The sequence below is a fragment of the Scyliorhinus torazame genome, chromosome 2, assembly GCF_047496885.1.
Source record: "Scyliorhinus torazame isolate Kashiwa2021f chromosome 2, sScyTor2.1, whole genome shotgun sequence".
NCBI classification, from domain to species: Eukaryota; Metazoa; Chordata; class Chondrichthyes; order Carcharhiniformes; family Scyliorhinidae; genus Scyliorhinus; species Scyliorhinus torazame.
Window position 1 is genome coordinate 337,159,143 of NC_092708.1, and position 16,996 is coordinate 337,176,138.

The following is a 16,996-nucleotide window of genomic DNA, read 5'->3' on the forward strand; positions in this document are numbered from 1 at the left end:
CCCAACTTCCTCCCCGGCACGGACCCCCCATCCTCCTCCCCGGCACGGACCCCTCCCCAACCTCCTCCCCGGCACGGACCCCTCCCCAACCTCCTCCCTGGCACGGAACCCCCAACCTCCTCCCCGGCACGGACCCCAACTTCCTCCCCGGCACGGACCCCCCATCCCCTCTCCCCGGCACGGACACCCCCCAACCTCCTCCCCGGCACGGACCCCCCCAACCTCCTCCCCGGCACGGACCCCAACTTCCTCCCCGGCACGGACCCCCCATCCCCCTCCCCGGCATGGACCCCCCATCTCCCTCCCCGGCATGGACCCCCCCATCCCTCTCCCCGGCACGGACCCCAACCTCCTCCCCGGCACGGACCCGCCATCTCCCTCCCCGGCACGGACCCCCCCCAACCTCCTCCCCGGCACGGACCCCCCAACCTCCTCCCCGGCACGGAACCCAACCTCCTCCCTGACACGGACCTCCCATCCCCCTCCCCGGCACGGACCCCATCCCCCTCCCCGGCACGGACCCCCCCCAACCTCCTCCCCGGCACGGCCCCCCCCATCCCCCTCCCCGGCACGGACCCCCCCCAACCTCATCCCCGGCACGGACCCCCCCATCCTCCTCCCCGGCACGGACCCCAACCTCCTCCCCGGCACGGACCCCCCCAACCCCCACACTGGCACGGAACCCAGCATCCTCCCCGGCACGGACCTCCCATCCCCCTCCCCGGCACGGACCCCATCCCCCTCCCCGGCACGGACCCCCCCCAACCTCCTCCCCGGCACGGACCCCTCCCCAACCTCCTCCCTGGCACGGACCCCGCAACCTCCTCCCCGGCACGGACCCCAACTTCCTCCCCGGCACGGACCCCCCAACTTCCTCCCCGGCACGGACCCCCCATCCCCCTCCCCGGCACGGACCCCCCATCTCCCTCCCCGGCATGGACCCCCCCATCCCTCTCCCCGGCACGGACCCCAACCTCCTCCCCGGCACGGACCCCCCCATCCCCCTCCCCGGCACGGACCCCCCCAACCTCCTCCCCGGCACGGACCCCCCCAACCTCCTCCCCGGCATGGACCCCAACCTCCTCCCCGGCACGGACCCCCCATCCCCCTCCCCGGCACGGACCCCCCATCCCCCTCCCCGGCACGGACCCTCCCAACCTCCTCCCCGGCACGGACCCCAACCTCCTCCCCGGCACGGACCCCCCCATCCCCCTCCCCGGCACGGACCCCCCCCCAACCTACTCCCCGGCACGGACCCCCCCAACCCCCTCCCCGGCACGGACCCCCCCCAACCTCCTCCCCGGCACGGACCCCCCCATCCTCCTCCCCGGCACGGACCCCAACCTCCTCCCCGGCACGGACCCGCCATCCCCCTCCCCAGCACGGACCCCCCCCAACCTCCTCCCCGGCACGGACCCCCCCAACCCCCTCACTGGCACGGAACCCAACCTCCTCCCCGGCACGGACCTCCCATCCCCCTCCCCGGCACGGACCCTATCCCCCTCCCCGGCACGGACCCCCCCCCAACCTCCTCCACGGCACGGACCCCTCCCCAACCTCCTCCCTGGCACGGACCCCCCCCCAACCTCCTCCCCGGCACGGACCCCAACTTCCTCCCCGGCACGGAACCCCCATCCTCCTCCCCGGCACGGACCCCTCCCCAACCTCCTCCCCGGCACGGACCCCTCCCCAACCTTCTCCCTGGCACGGACCCCCCAACCTCCTCCCCGGCACGGACCCCAACTTCCTCCCCGGCACGGACCCCCCATCCCCTCTCCCCGGCACGGACACCCCCCAACCTCCTCCCCGGCACGGACCCCCCCAACCTCCTCCCCGGCACGGACCCCAACTTCCTCCCCGGCACGGACCCCCCATCCCCCTCCCCGGCATGGACCCCCCATCTCCCTCCCCGGCATGGACCCCCCCCATCCCTCTCCCCGGCACGGACCCCAACCTCCTCCCCGGCACGGACCCCCCCATCCCCCTCCCCGGCACGGACCCCACCCAACCTCCTCCCTGGCACGGACCCCCCCCAACCTCCTCCCCGGCACGGACCCCCCCAACCTCCTCCCCGGCATGGACCCCAACCTCCTCCCCGGCACGGACCCCCCAGCCCCCTCCCCGGCACGGACCCCCCATCCCCCTCCCCGGCACGGACCCTCCCAACCTCCTCCCAGGCACGGAACCCAACCTCCTCCCCGACACGGACCTCCCATCCCCCTCCCCGGCACGGACCCCATCCCCCTCCCCGGCACGGACCCCCCCCAACCTCCTCCCCGGCACGGACCCCCCCATCCCCCTCCCCGGCACGGACCCCCCCCAACCTCCTCCCCGGCACGGACCCCCCCCATCCTCCTCCCCGGCACGGACCCCAACCTCCTCCCCGGCACGGACCCCCCCAACCCCCTCACTGGCACGGAACCCAACCTCCTCCCCGGCACGGACCTCCCATCCCCCTCCCCGGCACGGACCCCATCCCCCTCCCCGGCACGGACCCCCCCAACCTCCTCCCCGGGACGGACCCCTCCACAACCTCCTCCCCGGCACGGACCCCAACTTCCTCCCCGGCACGGACCCCCCAACATCCTCCCCGGCACGGACCCCAACTTCCTCCCCGGCACGGACCCCCCATCCCCCTCCCCGGCACGGACCCCCCATCTCCCTCCCCGGCATGGACCCCCCCAACCTCTTCCCCGGCACGGACCCCCCCAACCTCCTCCCCGGCATGGACCCCAACCTCCTCCCCGGCACGGACCCCCATCCCCCTCCCCGGCACGGACCCCCCATCCCCCTCCCCGGCACGGACACTCCCAACCTCCTCCCCGGCACGGACCCCAACCTCCTCCCCGGCACGGACCCCCCCATCCCCCTCCCCGGCACAGACCCCCCCCCAACCTCCTCCCCGGCACGGACCCCCCCAACCTCCTCCCCGGCACGGACCCCCCCAACCTCCTCCCCGGCACGGACCCCCCCCAACCTCCTCCCCGGCACGGAACCCAACCTCCTCCCCGACACGGACCTCCCATCCCCCTCCCCGGCACGGACCCCATCCCCCTCCCCGGTACGGACCCCCCCCAACCTCCTCCCCGGCACGGACCACCCCATCCCCCTCCCCGGCACGGACCCCCCCCAACCTCCTCCCCGGCACGGACCCCCCCCCATCCTCCTCCCCGGCACGGACCCCAACCTCCTCCCCGGCACGGACCCGCCATCCCCCTCCCCGGCACGGACCCCCCCCCAACCTCCTCCCCGGCACGGACCCCCCCAACCCCCTCACTGGCACGGAACCCAACCTCCTCCCCGGCACGGACCTCCCATCCCCCTCCCCGGCACGGACCCTATCCCCCTCCCCAGCACGGACCCCCCCCAACCTCCTCCCCGGCACGGACCCCTCAACAACCTCCTCCCTGGCACGGACCCCCCCAACCTCCTCCCCGGCACGGACCCCAACTTCCTCCCCGGCACGGACCCCCCATCCTCCTCCCCGGCACGGACCCCTCCCCAACCTCCTCCCCGGCACGGACCCCTCCCCAACCTCCTCCCTGGCACGGACCCCCCAACCTCCTCCCCGGCACGGACCCCAACTTCCTCCCCGGCACGGACCCCCCATCCCCCTCCCCGGCACGGACACCCCCCAACCTCCTCCCCGGCACGGACCCCCCCAGCCTCCTCCCCGGCACGGACCCCCCCAACCTCCTCCCCGGCACGGACCCCCCCAACCTCCTCCCCGGCATGGACCCCAACCTCCTCCCCGGCACGGACCCCAACTTCCTACCCGGCACGGACCCCCCATCCCCCTCCCCGGCAAGGACCCCCCATCTCCCTCCCCGGCATGGACCCCCCCCATCCCTCTCCCCGGCACGGACCCCAACCTCCTCCCCGGCACGGACCCCCCTATCCCCCTCCCCGGCACGGACCCCACCCAACCTCCTCCCTGGCACGGACCCCCCCCAACCTCCTCCCCGGCACGGACCCCTCCAACCTCCTCCCCGGCATGGACCCCAACCTCCTCCCCGGCACGGACCCCCCATCCCCCTCCCCGGCACGGACCCCCCATCCCCCTCCCCGGCACGGACCCTCCCAACCTCCTCCCCGGCACGGACCCCAACCTCCTCCCCGGCACGGACCCCCCCATCCCCCTCCCCGGCACGGACCCCCCCCCCAACCTCCTCCCCGGCACGGACCCCCCCCCAATCTCCTCCCCGGCACGGACCCCCCCCAACCTCCTCCCCGGCACGGACCCCAACCTCCTCCCCGGCACGGACCCCCCATCCCCCTCCCTGGCACGGACCCCCCTCCCGGCACTCCCCCGGAGCCCAGCCCACTCTAACCACCCCCTCCCCCCCGCCGCACACACACTCACAACCCGAGACACACCTCTCCTCACACATTCAGACTGCGGCCACGCCATCGCCTGCCCAGAGCCAACCCCCAAGGCCGTCACTCACCTCCACGCTGGTCGGCGTGAACCTGGAGCACAGGGTCACGCCGATGAAAAGGAGGTTTAATTTACGTCGACGTGAACGGTCATCACGTCGACGGGACTTCGGCCCATCCGGAAGGGAGAATATCGGCAGACCGAAAATCGGCTGCCTTGCGCAGACCCGTGCCATTCTCCGACGGCAGCGGCGCCATTAACGCCCCGCCGACTTTTCTCCCTTCGGAGACTTCGGCAACCGGCTGGGGCGGGATTCACGGCGGCCAACGGCCATTCTCCGACCCTCTGGGGGGTCGGAGAATGACGCCCCTAGTCTCACTCTAATATGCACTCCCGGGGCGAAATTCTCCTACCCGCCCCGCCACATTTCTGCGCCGACCGGCCGGCGGGAGTCTCCGTAACACCGGCCGGTCAATGGGGTTTCCCATTGTGGGGCAGCCCCACGCCGTCGGGAAACCCCCGGGCGCCGGCAGAACGGAGACTCCCGCCGGCGGAGAATGACGCCCCCACAATCTAACTAAGGCGTTGGAATCTAACCCCTTCGCCATGGACATCTTGGGTGAGCGTCGTTCAGTGATGCACTCCACAAATAGGGACCAGATGGAATGGCAATCGTGAGGGTCTCCCAGGGGCTCTAAGTGCCACCTGGGTGCCAGCCTGGCAGTGCCAAGGGTGCCAAGATGGCATTTTTCCTGTGACGGGGATCAGGCCTGGGTGTGCTGGGGTGGGGGGAGGGGGGTGGGTCCTGAGGACACCCATATAGGTGAGTTGGGGCTTTGGGGGGTTTTGGGGGTCATGTCAGGGGGTTGAGAGTTTTAAATTGCATCCCGATCTCCTCCTGCACTGTGGAATTCTGGCGAGCAGAACTCCTCAGTGCAGGAAATGAGACTAAGTGCAGCCTCATCGGGGAGTTCCCTGCTGAGGCCCCGAATCTACCCGATTGGGAGCAGGGTCCCATTCAATAGCATGTGGTTTCTCAGACCTCCAAGCACCAGGAAACACTTGACTAAATGTGTTTGTTATGGGACTCTGTTCCCATTCGTGTAGATTGCGCCAATTGTATTTAATAATTATAATCTTCATTGTCACAAGTAGGCTTACATTAACACTGCAATGAAGTTACTGTGAAAAGCCCCTAGTTGCCACATTCCGGGTACACGGAGGGAGAATTCAGAATGTCCAAATTACCTAACAATACGTTTTTCGGGACATGTGGGAGGAAGACAGAGCACCCGGAGGAAACCCACGCAGAAAGGTGGAGAACCTGCAGACTCCGCACAGGCAGTGACCCAAGCCGGGAATCGAATCTGGGACCCTGGCGCTGTGAAGCAACAGTGCTAACAAGTGTTTTACCGTACGCGCAACTGGTTTCATTGTAAACTTCTTAAAGTATTGAAAATTGCAGTAAATGGTGGCTTGACATGTTTTAAGAGGTTTTACAGATGAAAGGCTTTTGCTAGAGTGCTGTTTAGTTGGGGAAAATAGAAGATGTGCCTCAAAATTGTTTACAGCATAAAGGTGTGCCATGGTGTAAAAAAGATTGGGAACCATGGCCTATGATGCTAGCTGGGCCCTCTCCTGCTGGTGACAGCTAACAGGAATTAACATACACATGGGCATGATTCTTCCACTATAGTGGAAAATCCTGAAATGTATTTATCATTGGAGTAAGTCTTGTGGTGCAGTGGTAGCATTCCTATCTCTGGATCAGAAGCTCTGGGTTCAATTCCAACACCAGGACTTATTGGCCATGGAAGGAATGTTTCATAACCCTGTTCAACGGCTGATAATCAGCTCGGGAATCCTTCCACCACTATTCCCCAAAGAGTAAAATAGTGTGGGTGAAGATATGCTTAAAAAAACTGGAGCAATATTTTATCCGCACAATGGAGCTTTATATATGTATGCAACTCCTAAAATTAAATATATACATTTTTTGTACTTTTTGCCCTTGAAGCTTTCTGGGACTTATTGAGAGGTCCAAGGACATGCCGTGCAGTAAAGGCTTGGAGGTTATATTAAGTTGTGTTAGCTTCAGAGGTCTTGTGACAACAATAGTAGACAACAATACTGAAGATATGAGAAAATGTTTGGCAGTACTTACGGAAGTAGAAACCAAGATATGTGACCAACTATTGGAAAAACTCCTTTGCAATGTCAAGGTACAGTATAATGTTTAAAATTGGAAAATCAATTACATAAGCGCTCTCTTGTAAATTGTATCTTTTCAAAATATATTTTTGTTAGAAAGGGAGTGGCTACATTAATTACCGAATACTGGTCCGAATAGATCTGATGTCAGCCAATTTTACATTAAACCACTAGGAGGAAATCTTGGACAGTGTAACACACAATTCAGTAAAAAAACTGCAACTTAAGTTCTTTGGTGGCAGGAAATAAGTTAGACTATCCACCCATATCTTCGCATCCCACCCTGCACCACATGCCCACCCCTTACTCCCCTAACACCACTTGTCAAATTGTAACTATTCATTTCCATCAGTGAAGTTTCCATATAGTCATCTCACTGAATTCCTCAACATGCAATCAGTGGAAGTCCTTTGCAACCCCGACAACATTTTTGTTTCTTAATATACCGCATGTTTTATTAATCTCACTCTCTCAAACGTTCCGCACCCTGACAGTGCACAGGCAAGACTTTCATCTGTTTCTGTAGCTAATTATTCCCGCAACAAATCTCTAATGTGTCGCCAGGGATTCATAGGGGCATTACACCACATCAAGAATAGCCACACTCACGCACAGGTAAACTAAGGGGAAATTTAGTGTTGCCAGTACGTCAAACTTGCACGCCTTTGGACTGTGGGAGGAAACTGGACCATGCGGAGGAAACCCACGCAAACACAGGGAGGACGTGCAAACTCCGCACAGACAGACCCCAGGCCAGAATTGAACTTGATTGCCTGGCGCTGTGAAGCATTGGGTGGAATTCTCCACTTCGGAGATTGTTCTCCCACCGGAGCTGAATTGCATCTGATTTGCGCTCACGCTGGGAGCAGAAATCAGGAAGCAATTTCCAATCCTTAGCCATGCAAATTTATGCATGGCACGGATTGCGAGGGAATCCCGCTATCGGGCCGTCATTTTGAGTGGGGGCCCTCGCTAGCGAGGTCCCACGGCTGGCCACCTTCCCCGCATCGCAATTCAGGCCCACTCCACCCAGGTCCACACCCTCCTGGGGGGGGGGGGTCGGAGAATCCTGCCCGGGGTTTCCCATTGTGGGGCAGCCCCACGCCGTCGGGAAACCCCCGGGCGTCGGCAAAACAGAGAATCCCGCCAGCGGAGAATCTCGCCCATGGTGTCCGGCCTGCTAAGTGGCTTCGCGGCTAAGTGGCTTGTGAACCTTGATTCCTAGTGGGAGTCAGCAGCATCAGAAATGCCCATCACATTTTCATCATGACGCTGGATTCTCCGCCTTATCGGGAGCTCCGTTACCGGCGATGCGAAGGGGAGAATTTCGCCCAATGCTTTATTGATAATAATATAAAATTAAAACATTATAGAAAAGGTCAGAATGTAGGGCCTTAACATTCCCATTGAATTACATGTGTGATCCGATTACCCTTACTGCCCCACCCCATTCGCGAACATATCCCTCAAAGATACAATGAGCCTTCACTCCCCTGTGCAACACTATGTTAAATTGATTAGTTATAGAAAAATTGTTCCTCATTTCTTTTGCAAACATACACATTATATATAGACTACCTACACAAATACAAATACAGTTTACTGTGCAAATAATATAACCCACAATAATTAATTTTACTCTTTCCCCAAATTTTACAACTGTATAAAGCATTACTACATAGAACTGGAAGATTGATTAGTGCTCACAGTGCTGGAAGAGTGAAGTGTTTTCAAATTTAGATCAGTGACATGGACTTAGTTGGCAGATTTGCCATTTAAACATTAGAGGGTTTGGTTACTTGCTGGATAAATTGGAGTGATCGTAGAAATTTGAGGGCATATCATCATGCCCATTAGTCTTCCTCTGGAGCTTACACTTATTGAATCATGTGCTCTTAACCTTAAACATTATACCATGGACCTTGTTTTGTTATGTTTGTGCTTAAGCTCCTCGCGTGGGATTTGATTCCACTGCCAATTGAGCCATCGTTGAGACTTAACTTACTGTCAGAAACAGGGGCATTCATAACGGGGAACAAAAAAGTCGCTGAGGAACTAAATTCGTACTTTGCTTCTGTCTTCACAAAGGAAGACAGGAATGATGTACCGGGAGTTCTGAGAAACACAAGTTTTAGTGAAGAGGTGAAGGAAATCAGTATTAGTAGAGAAATCATTTTGGGGAAATTAATACGATTGAACTCAGATAAATCTCCAGAGCGTGATAATCTTCATCCCAGAGTACTTAAGGAAGTGGCCCTAGAAATAGTAGATCCACTGGTGGTCATTTTCCAAAATTCTTTAGACTCTGGAATGGTTCCTACAGATTGGAGGGTAGCAAATATAAATTCGCTATTCAGAAAGGGAGGTAGAGAGAAAACAGGGGACTATAGACCAGCGAGCCTAATGTCGTGAAGTTGCTAGCGTCCATTATCTTTTTAAAAAAATATATATTTATTAAAGTTTTTTAACACAATTTTTCTCCCTTACAAACAATAACCCCCCCCTCGTAACAAAAAAAACCCCAAAAAACAAGAAATCGTGCAGAGCAAGATATATACATGGCAAAATGATATATTTACACAGCTTTGTACACTGGCCCTCACCCGTACGTGCCAGTTTCCCCAACCCTTCATGCTATCTCTTGCTCATCCACCCTCCCAGGCAGTCCCCCCTCCCCCCCCCCCCCACCCTCCCAGGAACCCCCCCCCCACCCCCCCCCCCCCCCCCCCCCCCAAGGTTGCTGCTGCTGACCAACCTTCCTCTAACGCTCCGCGAGATAGTCTAGGAACGGTTGCCACCGCCTGTAGAATTCCTGCGCAGACCCTCTCAAGGCGAACTTAATCCTCTCCAACTTTATGAACCCAGCCATATCATTTATCCAGGCCTCCAGGCTGGGGGGCTTCGCCTCCTTCCACATTAGCAAGATCCTTCGCCGGGCTACTGGGGACACAAAGGCCAGAATGCCGGCCTCTTTTTCCTCCTGCACTCCCGGTTCGTCCACTACTCCAAATATTGCTAGCCCCCAGCTTGGCTTGACCCGGACTTTCACCACCTGAGATATTGCTCCCGCCACTCCTCTCCAGAACCCCTCCAGTGCCGGGCATGACCAAAACATATGGACATGGTTCGCCGGGCTCCCTGAGCACCTTCCACATCTGTCCTCTACCCCAAAGAACCTACTCAACCTCGCCCCCGTCAAGTGCGCTCTGTGGACCACCTTAAATTGTATCAGGCTGAGCCTGGCACACGAGGAGGAGGAATTAACCCTACCTAGGGCATCAGCCCACAGACCTTCCTCGATCTCCTCCCCCAGCTCCTCCTCCCATTTACCCTTCAACTCTTCTACCAGCGCTGCCCCCTCTTCTTTCAACTCCTGGTGTATTTCCGACACCTTGCCCTCCCCGACCCATACACCCGAGATCACCCTATCTTGAACTTCTTGTGCCGGGAGCAACGGGAATTCCCTCACCTGTCCCCTCACAAAAGCCCTCACCTGCATATATCTAAAGGCATTTCCCGGGGGTAACTCGAACTTCTCCTCCAGTGCCCCTAGGCTCGCAAACGTCCCGTCAATAAACAGGTCCCCCATTCTTCCAATCCCCGCCCGATGCCAGCTCTGGAACACCCCGTCCATCTTCCCCGGGACAAATCAGTGGTTACCCCTGATCGGGGACCACACCGATGCTCCCATTGCACCCCGGTGCCGTCTCCACTGGCCCCAGATCCTTAGCGTTGCCGCCACCACCGGGCTCGTGGTATACTTTGTCGGCGAGAGCGGCAGCGGTGCCGTCACCAACGCCCCCAGGCTCGTTCCTTTACAGGATGCCATCTCCATCCTCTTCCATGCCGCCCCCTCTCCCTCCATAACCTTGCGGATCATCGCCACATTTGCTGCCCAGTAGTAGCTCCCCAGGTTTGGCAGCGCCAACCCTCCTCGGTCCCTACTGCGTTCCAGGAACCCTCTCCTTACTCTCGGGGTCTTATTCGCCCACACAAACCCCATAATACTCCTGCCTACTCTCTTAAAAAAGGCCTTAGTGATCACGATGGGAAGGCACTGAAACATAAACAGAAACCTCGGAAGGACCACCATTTTGACCGACTACACTCTACCCGCCAGCGAGAGCGGTAACATGTCCCAGCTTTTGAAATTCTCCTCCATTTGCTCCACCAACCTTGTCAGATTCAGTTTATGTAGGGTCCCCCAACTCCTGGCTATCTGGATCCCCAGATACCGAAAGATCCCCTCCGCCCTCCTCAGCGGTAGGTCCCCTATCCCTCTTTCCTGGTCCCCCGCCTGTAATACAAAGAGCTCACTCTTCCCTACATTGAGCTTATAGCCCGAAAACTCCCCAAACTCCCTTAGAGTCTGCATGACCTCCACCATCCCCTCCATTGGATCCGCCACGTACAGCAACAGGTCATCCGCATATAGCGACACCCGATGCTCTTCTCCCCCTCGGACCACCACCCTCCATTTATTAGACTCCCTCAATGACATGGCCAATGGTTTGATCGCCAATGCGAACAACAGGGGGGACAGGGGGCACCCCTGCCTCGTCCCTCGGTACAGTCGAAAGTACTCCGACCTCCGCCGGTTCGTCACTACACTCGCCATCGGGGCTCTGTAAAGGAGCTTAACCCAATTGATAAACCCTACCCCGAACCCAAACCTACGCAGCACCTCCCAGAGGTACTCCCACTCTACTCGGTCAAAGGCCTTCTCCGCGTCTATAGCTGCCACTATCTCCGCCTCTCCATCCTCCGATGGCATCATTATCACATTTAAGAGCCGCCGCACATTGGTGTTTAGTTGCCTGCCCTTTACAAATCCCGTCTGGTCCTCGTGGATTAACCCTGGGACACAGTCCTCGATCCTCGTGGCCAGCACTTTTGCCAGCAACTTTGCATCCACATTGAGGAGCGAGATCGGCCTGTACGATCCACATTGCAGTGGGTCCTTGTCCCGCTTTAGGATCAAAGAAATTGTCGCTTCCGACATTGTCGGGGGCAGGGTCCCCTCCTCTCTTGCCTCATTAAAGGTCCAGTAGTGGGGCCAACAGGTCTGCGTACTTCCTGTAGAACTCCACCGGGAATCCGTCCAGTCCCGGGGCCTTCCCCGCCTGCATGCTCCTCAAACCCTTGCTCAGCTCCTCCAACCCAATTGGTGCCCCCAAACCAGCCACCTCTTGCTCCTCCACCCTCGGGAATCTCAGCTGATCTAGGAATCGTCTCATCCCCTCTTCCCCCGCTGGGATCTGTACAGCTCTTCATAAAAAGCCTTGAATACCTCGTTTATTTTCGTCGCACTCCGAACCGTGGCTCCCCTTCCATCTTTGACTCCCCCTATTACCCTCGCTGCCATCCTCTTACGGAGCTGGTGTGCCAGCATCCGACTAGCCTTTTCCTCATACTCGTAGGTCGCCCCCTGCGCTTTCCTCCACTGTGCCTCCACCTTCCCTGTGGTCAACAGGTCAAACTCCGTCTGGAGCCGTCGTCTTTCCCCAAGTAATCTTTCCTCCGGGGCCTCTGCGTATCTCCTGTCCACTCTCAAAATCTCCCCCACTAACCTCTCCCTTTCCATACCCTCTGTCTTCTCCCTATGAGCCCTAATGGAAATTAGCTCTCCCCTGATCACCGCCTTCAACGCCTCCCATACCAGCCCCACCCGCACCTCCCCGTTGTCGTTGGCCTCCAAGTACCTTTCGATACACCCCCTCACCTTCCCACACACCACCTCGTCCGCCAGCAGTCCCACATCCAGCCGCCACAACGGGCGTTGGTCCCTCTCCTCTCCCAGCTCCAGTTCCACCCAGTGCGGGGCATGGTCCGAAACGGCTATAGCCGAATACTCCGTCCCCTCCACCCTCGGGATGAGCGCCCTACCCAGAACAAAGAAATCTATCCGGGAGTAGGCTTTGTGTACATGGGAGAAGAAAGAAAATTCCCTGGCCTGCGGCCTAGCAAACCGCCATGGGTTCACTCCCCCCATCTGATCCATAAACCCCCTAAGTATCTTGGCCGCCGCCGGCCTCTTTCCAGTCCTTGATTTGGAGCGGTCCAGTACTGGATCCAACACTGTATTGAAGTCCCCTCCCATTATCAGGCCTCCTATCTCCAGGTCCGGAATGCGCCCCAACATGCGCTTCATGAATCCTGCATCATCCCAGTTCGGGGCGTATACGTTTACCAACACCACCCACGTCCCATGAAGCCTACCGCTCACCATTACATATCGCCCTCCATTGTCCACTACAATAGTCTTGGCCTCAAATGACACCCGCTTTCCCACCAATATTGCCACCCCTCTATTCTTCGCGTCCAGTCCCGAGTGGAATACCTGTCCTACCCATCCCTTTCTTAACCTGACCTTGTCCGCCACCTTCAGATGTGTCTCTTGGAGCATGGCCACGTCCGCCTTCAGTCCCTTTAAGTGCGCGAACACTCGAGCCCTCTTCACCGGCCCATTCAGGCCCCTCACATTCCACGTTATCAGCTGGATTGGAGGGGCTCTCACCCCCCCCACGCCCCGCCGACTAGCCATCTCCTTTTCTGGGCCAGTCCCGTGTCCACGCCTCCCTCACCCTCCAGTCCCCCAGAGGGGGGACCCCCGTCCCGACCACCTCTTCTGTGTCCCATTCCCTTTCGGCCAGTGCAGCAGCAACCCTTTTCCCCCCCCCTCCCCGCCCTTCCCCCCCCCTCCCCTCCCCCCGCTAGACCCCTGTCTAGCTTTTTTGCTCCCCCCATGTCACTCCCGTAAGTCAGCTGACGCCTGCTGACCCCGGCTTCCCCCGCCGTCCCATTGACCTCCCCGCGTGGGAGTCTCCCAATCCATATGCATTCCTTCGTTCCCCTTCCCGTCTTTCTTCCCGCGCGCGGGAAAAAACCCCGCGCTTTCCAAAGCCCGCTCCGCCCCCTCTGGCGCAGCTCCTGTCGCGGCCTTGTCTCTCTCCCCCAGCCCATGTAACATTTCCTGCGCGTGATTGACCCCCTATATACAACAACCATCACACATCAAACCCCAAAACACCCCCCCCACCCTCACAAACCCTCAGTTAGAGTCCAACTTTTCGGCTTGTACAAATGTCCACGCCTCTTCAGGCGTTTCAAAGTAATAGTGTTGGCCCTTGTATGTGACCCACAGTCGCGCTGGCTGCAGCATTTCGAATTTCACTTCTTTCCGTTACAACGCCGCTTTGGCCCGGTTGAAACCCGCTCTCCGCTTTGCAACCTCCGTGCTCCAGACCGGGTATATTCGGATCTCTGCATTGTCCCACTTACTGCTCCGCTCCTTCTTGGCCCATCTCAGGACCGACTCTCTGTCCGTGAACCGGTGGAACCTCACCACCATCGCCCTTGGCGGCTCATTTGCCTGGGGCCTCTTCGCCAGCACCCGATGTGCCCCGGCCAACTCCAGCAGCCTCGAAGGGGCCTTCGTGCCCATCATCGTCTCGAGCATCGTGCTCGCGTATGCCCCGGCATCAGCCCCCTCCACTCCCTCAGGGAGACCCAGGATTCGCAGATTCTTTCTCCTCGACCTGTTCTCCAGGTCTTCGAGTCTTCCCGCCCACCTCTTGTGTAGCGCCTCGTTCTTCTCCACTCTCACCGCCAGGCCCACGAGCTCGTCCTCGTTCTGACTGACTCTTTTCTGTACCTCCTGAATCTTAGCTTCGTGGGCCTCCTGCGTGATCCCGAGTCCTTCAATTGCCGAAAGCATAGGCGCCAACATCTCTTTGCGCATCTCCTCGCGCTGCTCCTCGAAGCAGCGCTTGATGAACTCCTGCAGCTCCCCTTTGTCCCTGGCTGCCGCCATTTTGTTTTCTTTCCCTCGCTTCTCCCGTTGCTCCAGTGCCGCTCCTTTGGCCGTTACACTTCTGGTCCGTTTCATAGAAGTTGGCAGTGTTTGCTTCACCAGTCTGCCCCAAAAAGTCTATGGAAACTCCTGAAAAAGGTCTGAGAGTCGGTTCCAGACGGGAGCTACCGAATGCGCGACCTACTTCTCCATGGCTGCCACCAGAAGCCTCGTCCCCGCCTCTTCAATGGCCTTGGTAGATCCTTTCACAGTTGTTCCCTCTGCTGCTAGAATTCACCTTTGATAGAGTCAAGTCAGATTGCAACTTTAAGCTTGCCCTTCCCCTGCCTGCATGCTGGAAGAGGCCTCTGTCTATTGCTGCAGCTCAAGCCAAATCCTTCACTGTTTCTGCCGGGTCTGGCAGCCAAAAGACACAACATTCCTGGGGGACACCATCAGGGGAATGCTGCAGTCTTCTTCCCACACCGGGAAATGTCAAACAAATGCCGTGGGGGCCCTGTAAAAGAGCCCAAAAATCCATTCCAAGCGGGAGCTGCCGAATATGCGACCTAGCTCTGCATAGCCGCACCCGGAAGTCCTAGCGTCCATTATCAAGGATTTCACAGCACTGCACTTGGAAATCAGACAAAGTCAGCATGGATTTACGAAAGGGAACTAATGCTCAACAAATCCATTGGAATTCTTTGAAGATGTAATTAGTAGAGTTGACCAAGGAGAACCGGTGGGTGTAGTTTATTCAGACTTTCAGAAGGCTTTCGACAGGTCTCATGTAGCAGATTACAGGGCAGCACGGTAGCATTGTGGATAGCACAATTGCTTCACAGCTCCAGGGTCCCAGGTTCGATTCCGGCTTGGGTCTCTGTCTGCGGAGTCTGCACATCCTCCCCATGTGTGCGTGGGTTTCCTCCGGGTGCTCCGGTTTCCTCCCACAGTCCAAAGATGTGCAGGTTAGGTGGATTAGCCATGATAAATTGCCCTTAGTGTCCAAAATTGCCCTTCGTGTTGGGTGGGGTTACTGGGTTATGGGGATCGGGTGGAGTTGTTGACCTTGGGTAGGGTGCTCTTTCCAAGAGCTGGTGCAGACTCGATGGGCCGAATGGCCTCCTTCTGCACTGTAAATTCTATGTCTATGTCTATGTCTATGTCTACTATGTAAAGTTAAAGCACATGGGATTGCAGGTAGTGTCCTGAGATGGATAGAAAGCTGGTTAGCAGACAGGAAGCAAAGTGTTAGAATAAATGGGTATTTTTCCAATTGGCAGGCATTGAATAGTGGGGTACCGCAGGGATCTGTGCTAGGACCCCAACCACATTATATATTAATGATTTTGATGATGGAACTAAAACGCTAGGGGCTGGTTTAGCACAGTGGGCTAAACAGCTGGCTTGTAATGCAGAACAATACCATCAGCGCCGGTTCAATGCCTGCACTGACCTCCCCGAACAGGCGGTGGAATATGGCGACTAGGGGCTTTTCACAGTAACTTCATTGAAGCCTACTTGTGACAATGAGTGATTATTATTATTGTATTATCTCCAAATTTGCAGATGATACAAAGGTGATTGGGGAGAGTGGGGTGAGCTGTGAGGAGGATGCAGAGATATCTCAGCGTGATTTGGTTAGGTTGTGTGGGGGGTGAGCTGTGAGGAGGATGCAAAGATATCTCAGCGTGATTTGGATAGGTTGAGTGAGTGGGCATATGCATGGTAGATATTAATGTGATATTAATAGTTGGATTGCAACTTGTTCATCTTTAACAAATCATCAACAAATCTGGGTTCAATTACGACTTTTTGGTACGACTTCCTGTGATTAGAGAAGATAAAGTATGAGTCAAGGGGTTCTTCAGGGAGGTTTGAGGAAAGGTGGGGGATGTTTGTGACCATGTTTGAGTGGCTGTTTGTCATTGGGGGCGGGGGGTGAAAAAGAGGAAAAATCTGTACAGACTGTATAGCTGATTGTAGGGAAGCATGTTTCCTGGGGTCTTTGTTCACTGTAACCTGTTTTGATACATGTTTGTAATAAAATACATTTTAAAAAATGTTGGTAAATGCAAGGTCATCCATTTTGGTAGGAATAAGAGCAAAATGGACTATTATTTAAATGACAAAGAATTGTAGCATGTTGCTGTGCAGAGGGACCTGGGTGTCCTTGAGCATGAATTGCAAAAAGTCGGTTTGTAGGTGCAGCAGGTAATTAAGAAGGCAAATGGAATTTTGTCCTTCATTGCTAGAGGGATGGAGTTTAAAAACAGAGAGGTTATGTTGCAGCTGGTGAGGCCACACCTGGAGTACTGTGTACAGTTTTGGTCTCCTTACTTGAGAAAGGATGTACTGGCACTGGAGAGTTTGCAGAGGAGATTTAATAGGTTGATTCCGGAGTTGAGAGGATTGGCTTATGAGGAGAGATTTTGTAGACTGGGGCTATACTCATTGGAATTTAGAATAATGTGGGGGGATCTTATAGAAACAAAGAAAATTATGAAGGGAATAGATAATATAGAAGCAGGGAGTTTGTTTCCATTGGTGGGTGAAACTAGAACTAGGGGACATAGTTTCAAAATAAGGGGGAGCAGATTTAGGACTGAGTTGAA

The 16,996-nt window shown here is 57.5% G+C and overlaps 1 protein-coding gene across 1 annotated transcript in view; it reads left to right on the plus strand.

The window, feature by feature from the left end:
* Positions 1 to 16,996, plus strand: part of LOC140407907 (exocyst complex component 3-like) — an 83,143-nt gene that overhangs the window by 35,061 nt on the left and 31,086 nt on the right. Inside the window, exon 7 of the mRNA XM_072495112.1 lies at positions 6,396 to 6,600. Coding sequence (XP_072351213.1) covers positions 6,396 to 6,600 — 205 coding nt within the window. The remainder of the gene's footprint in view (positions 1 to 6,395; positions 6,601 to 16,996) is intronic.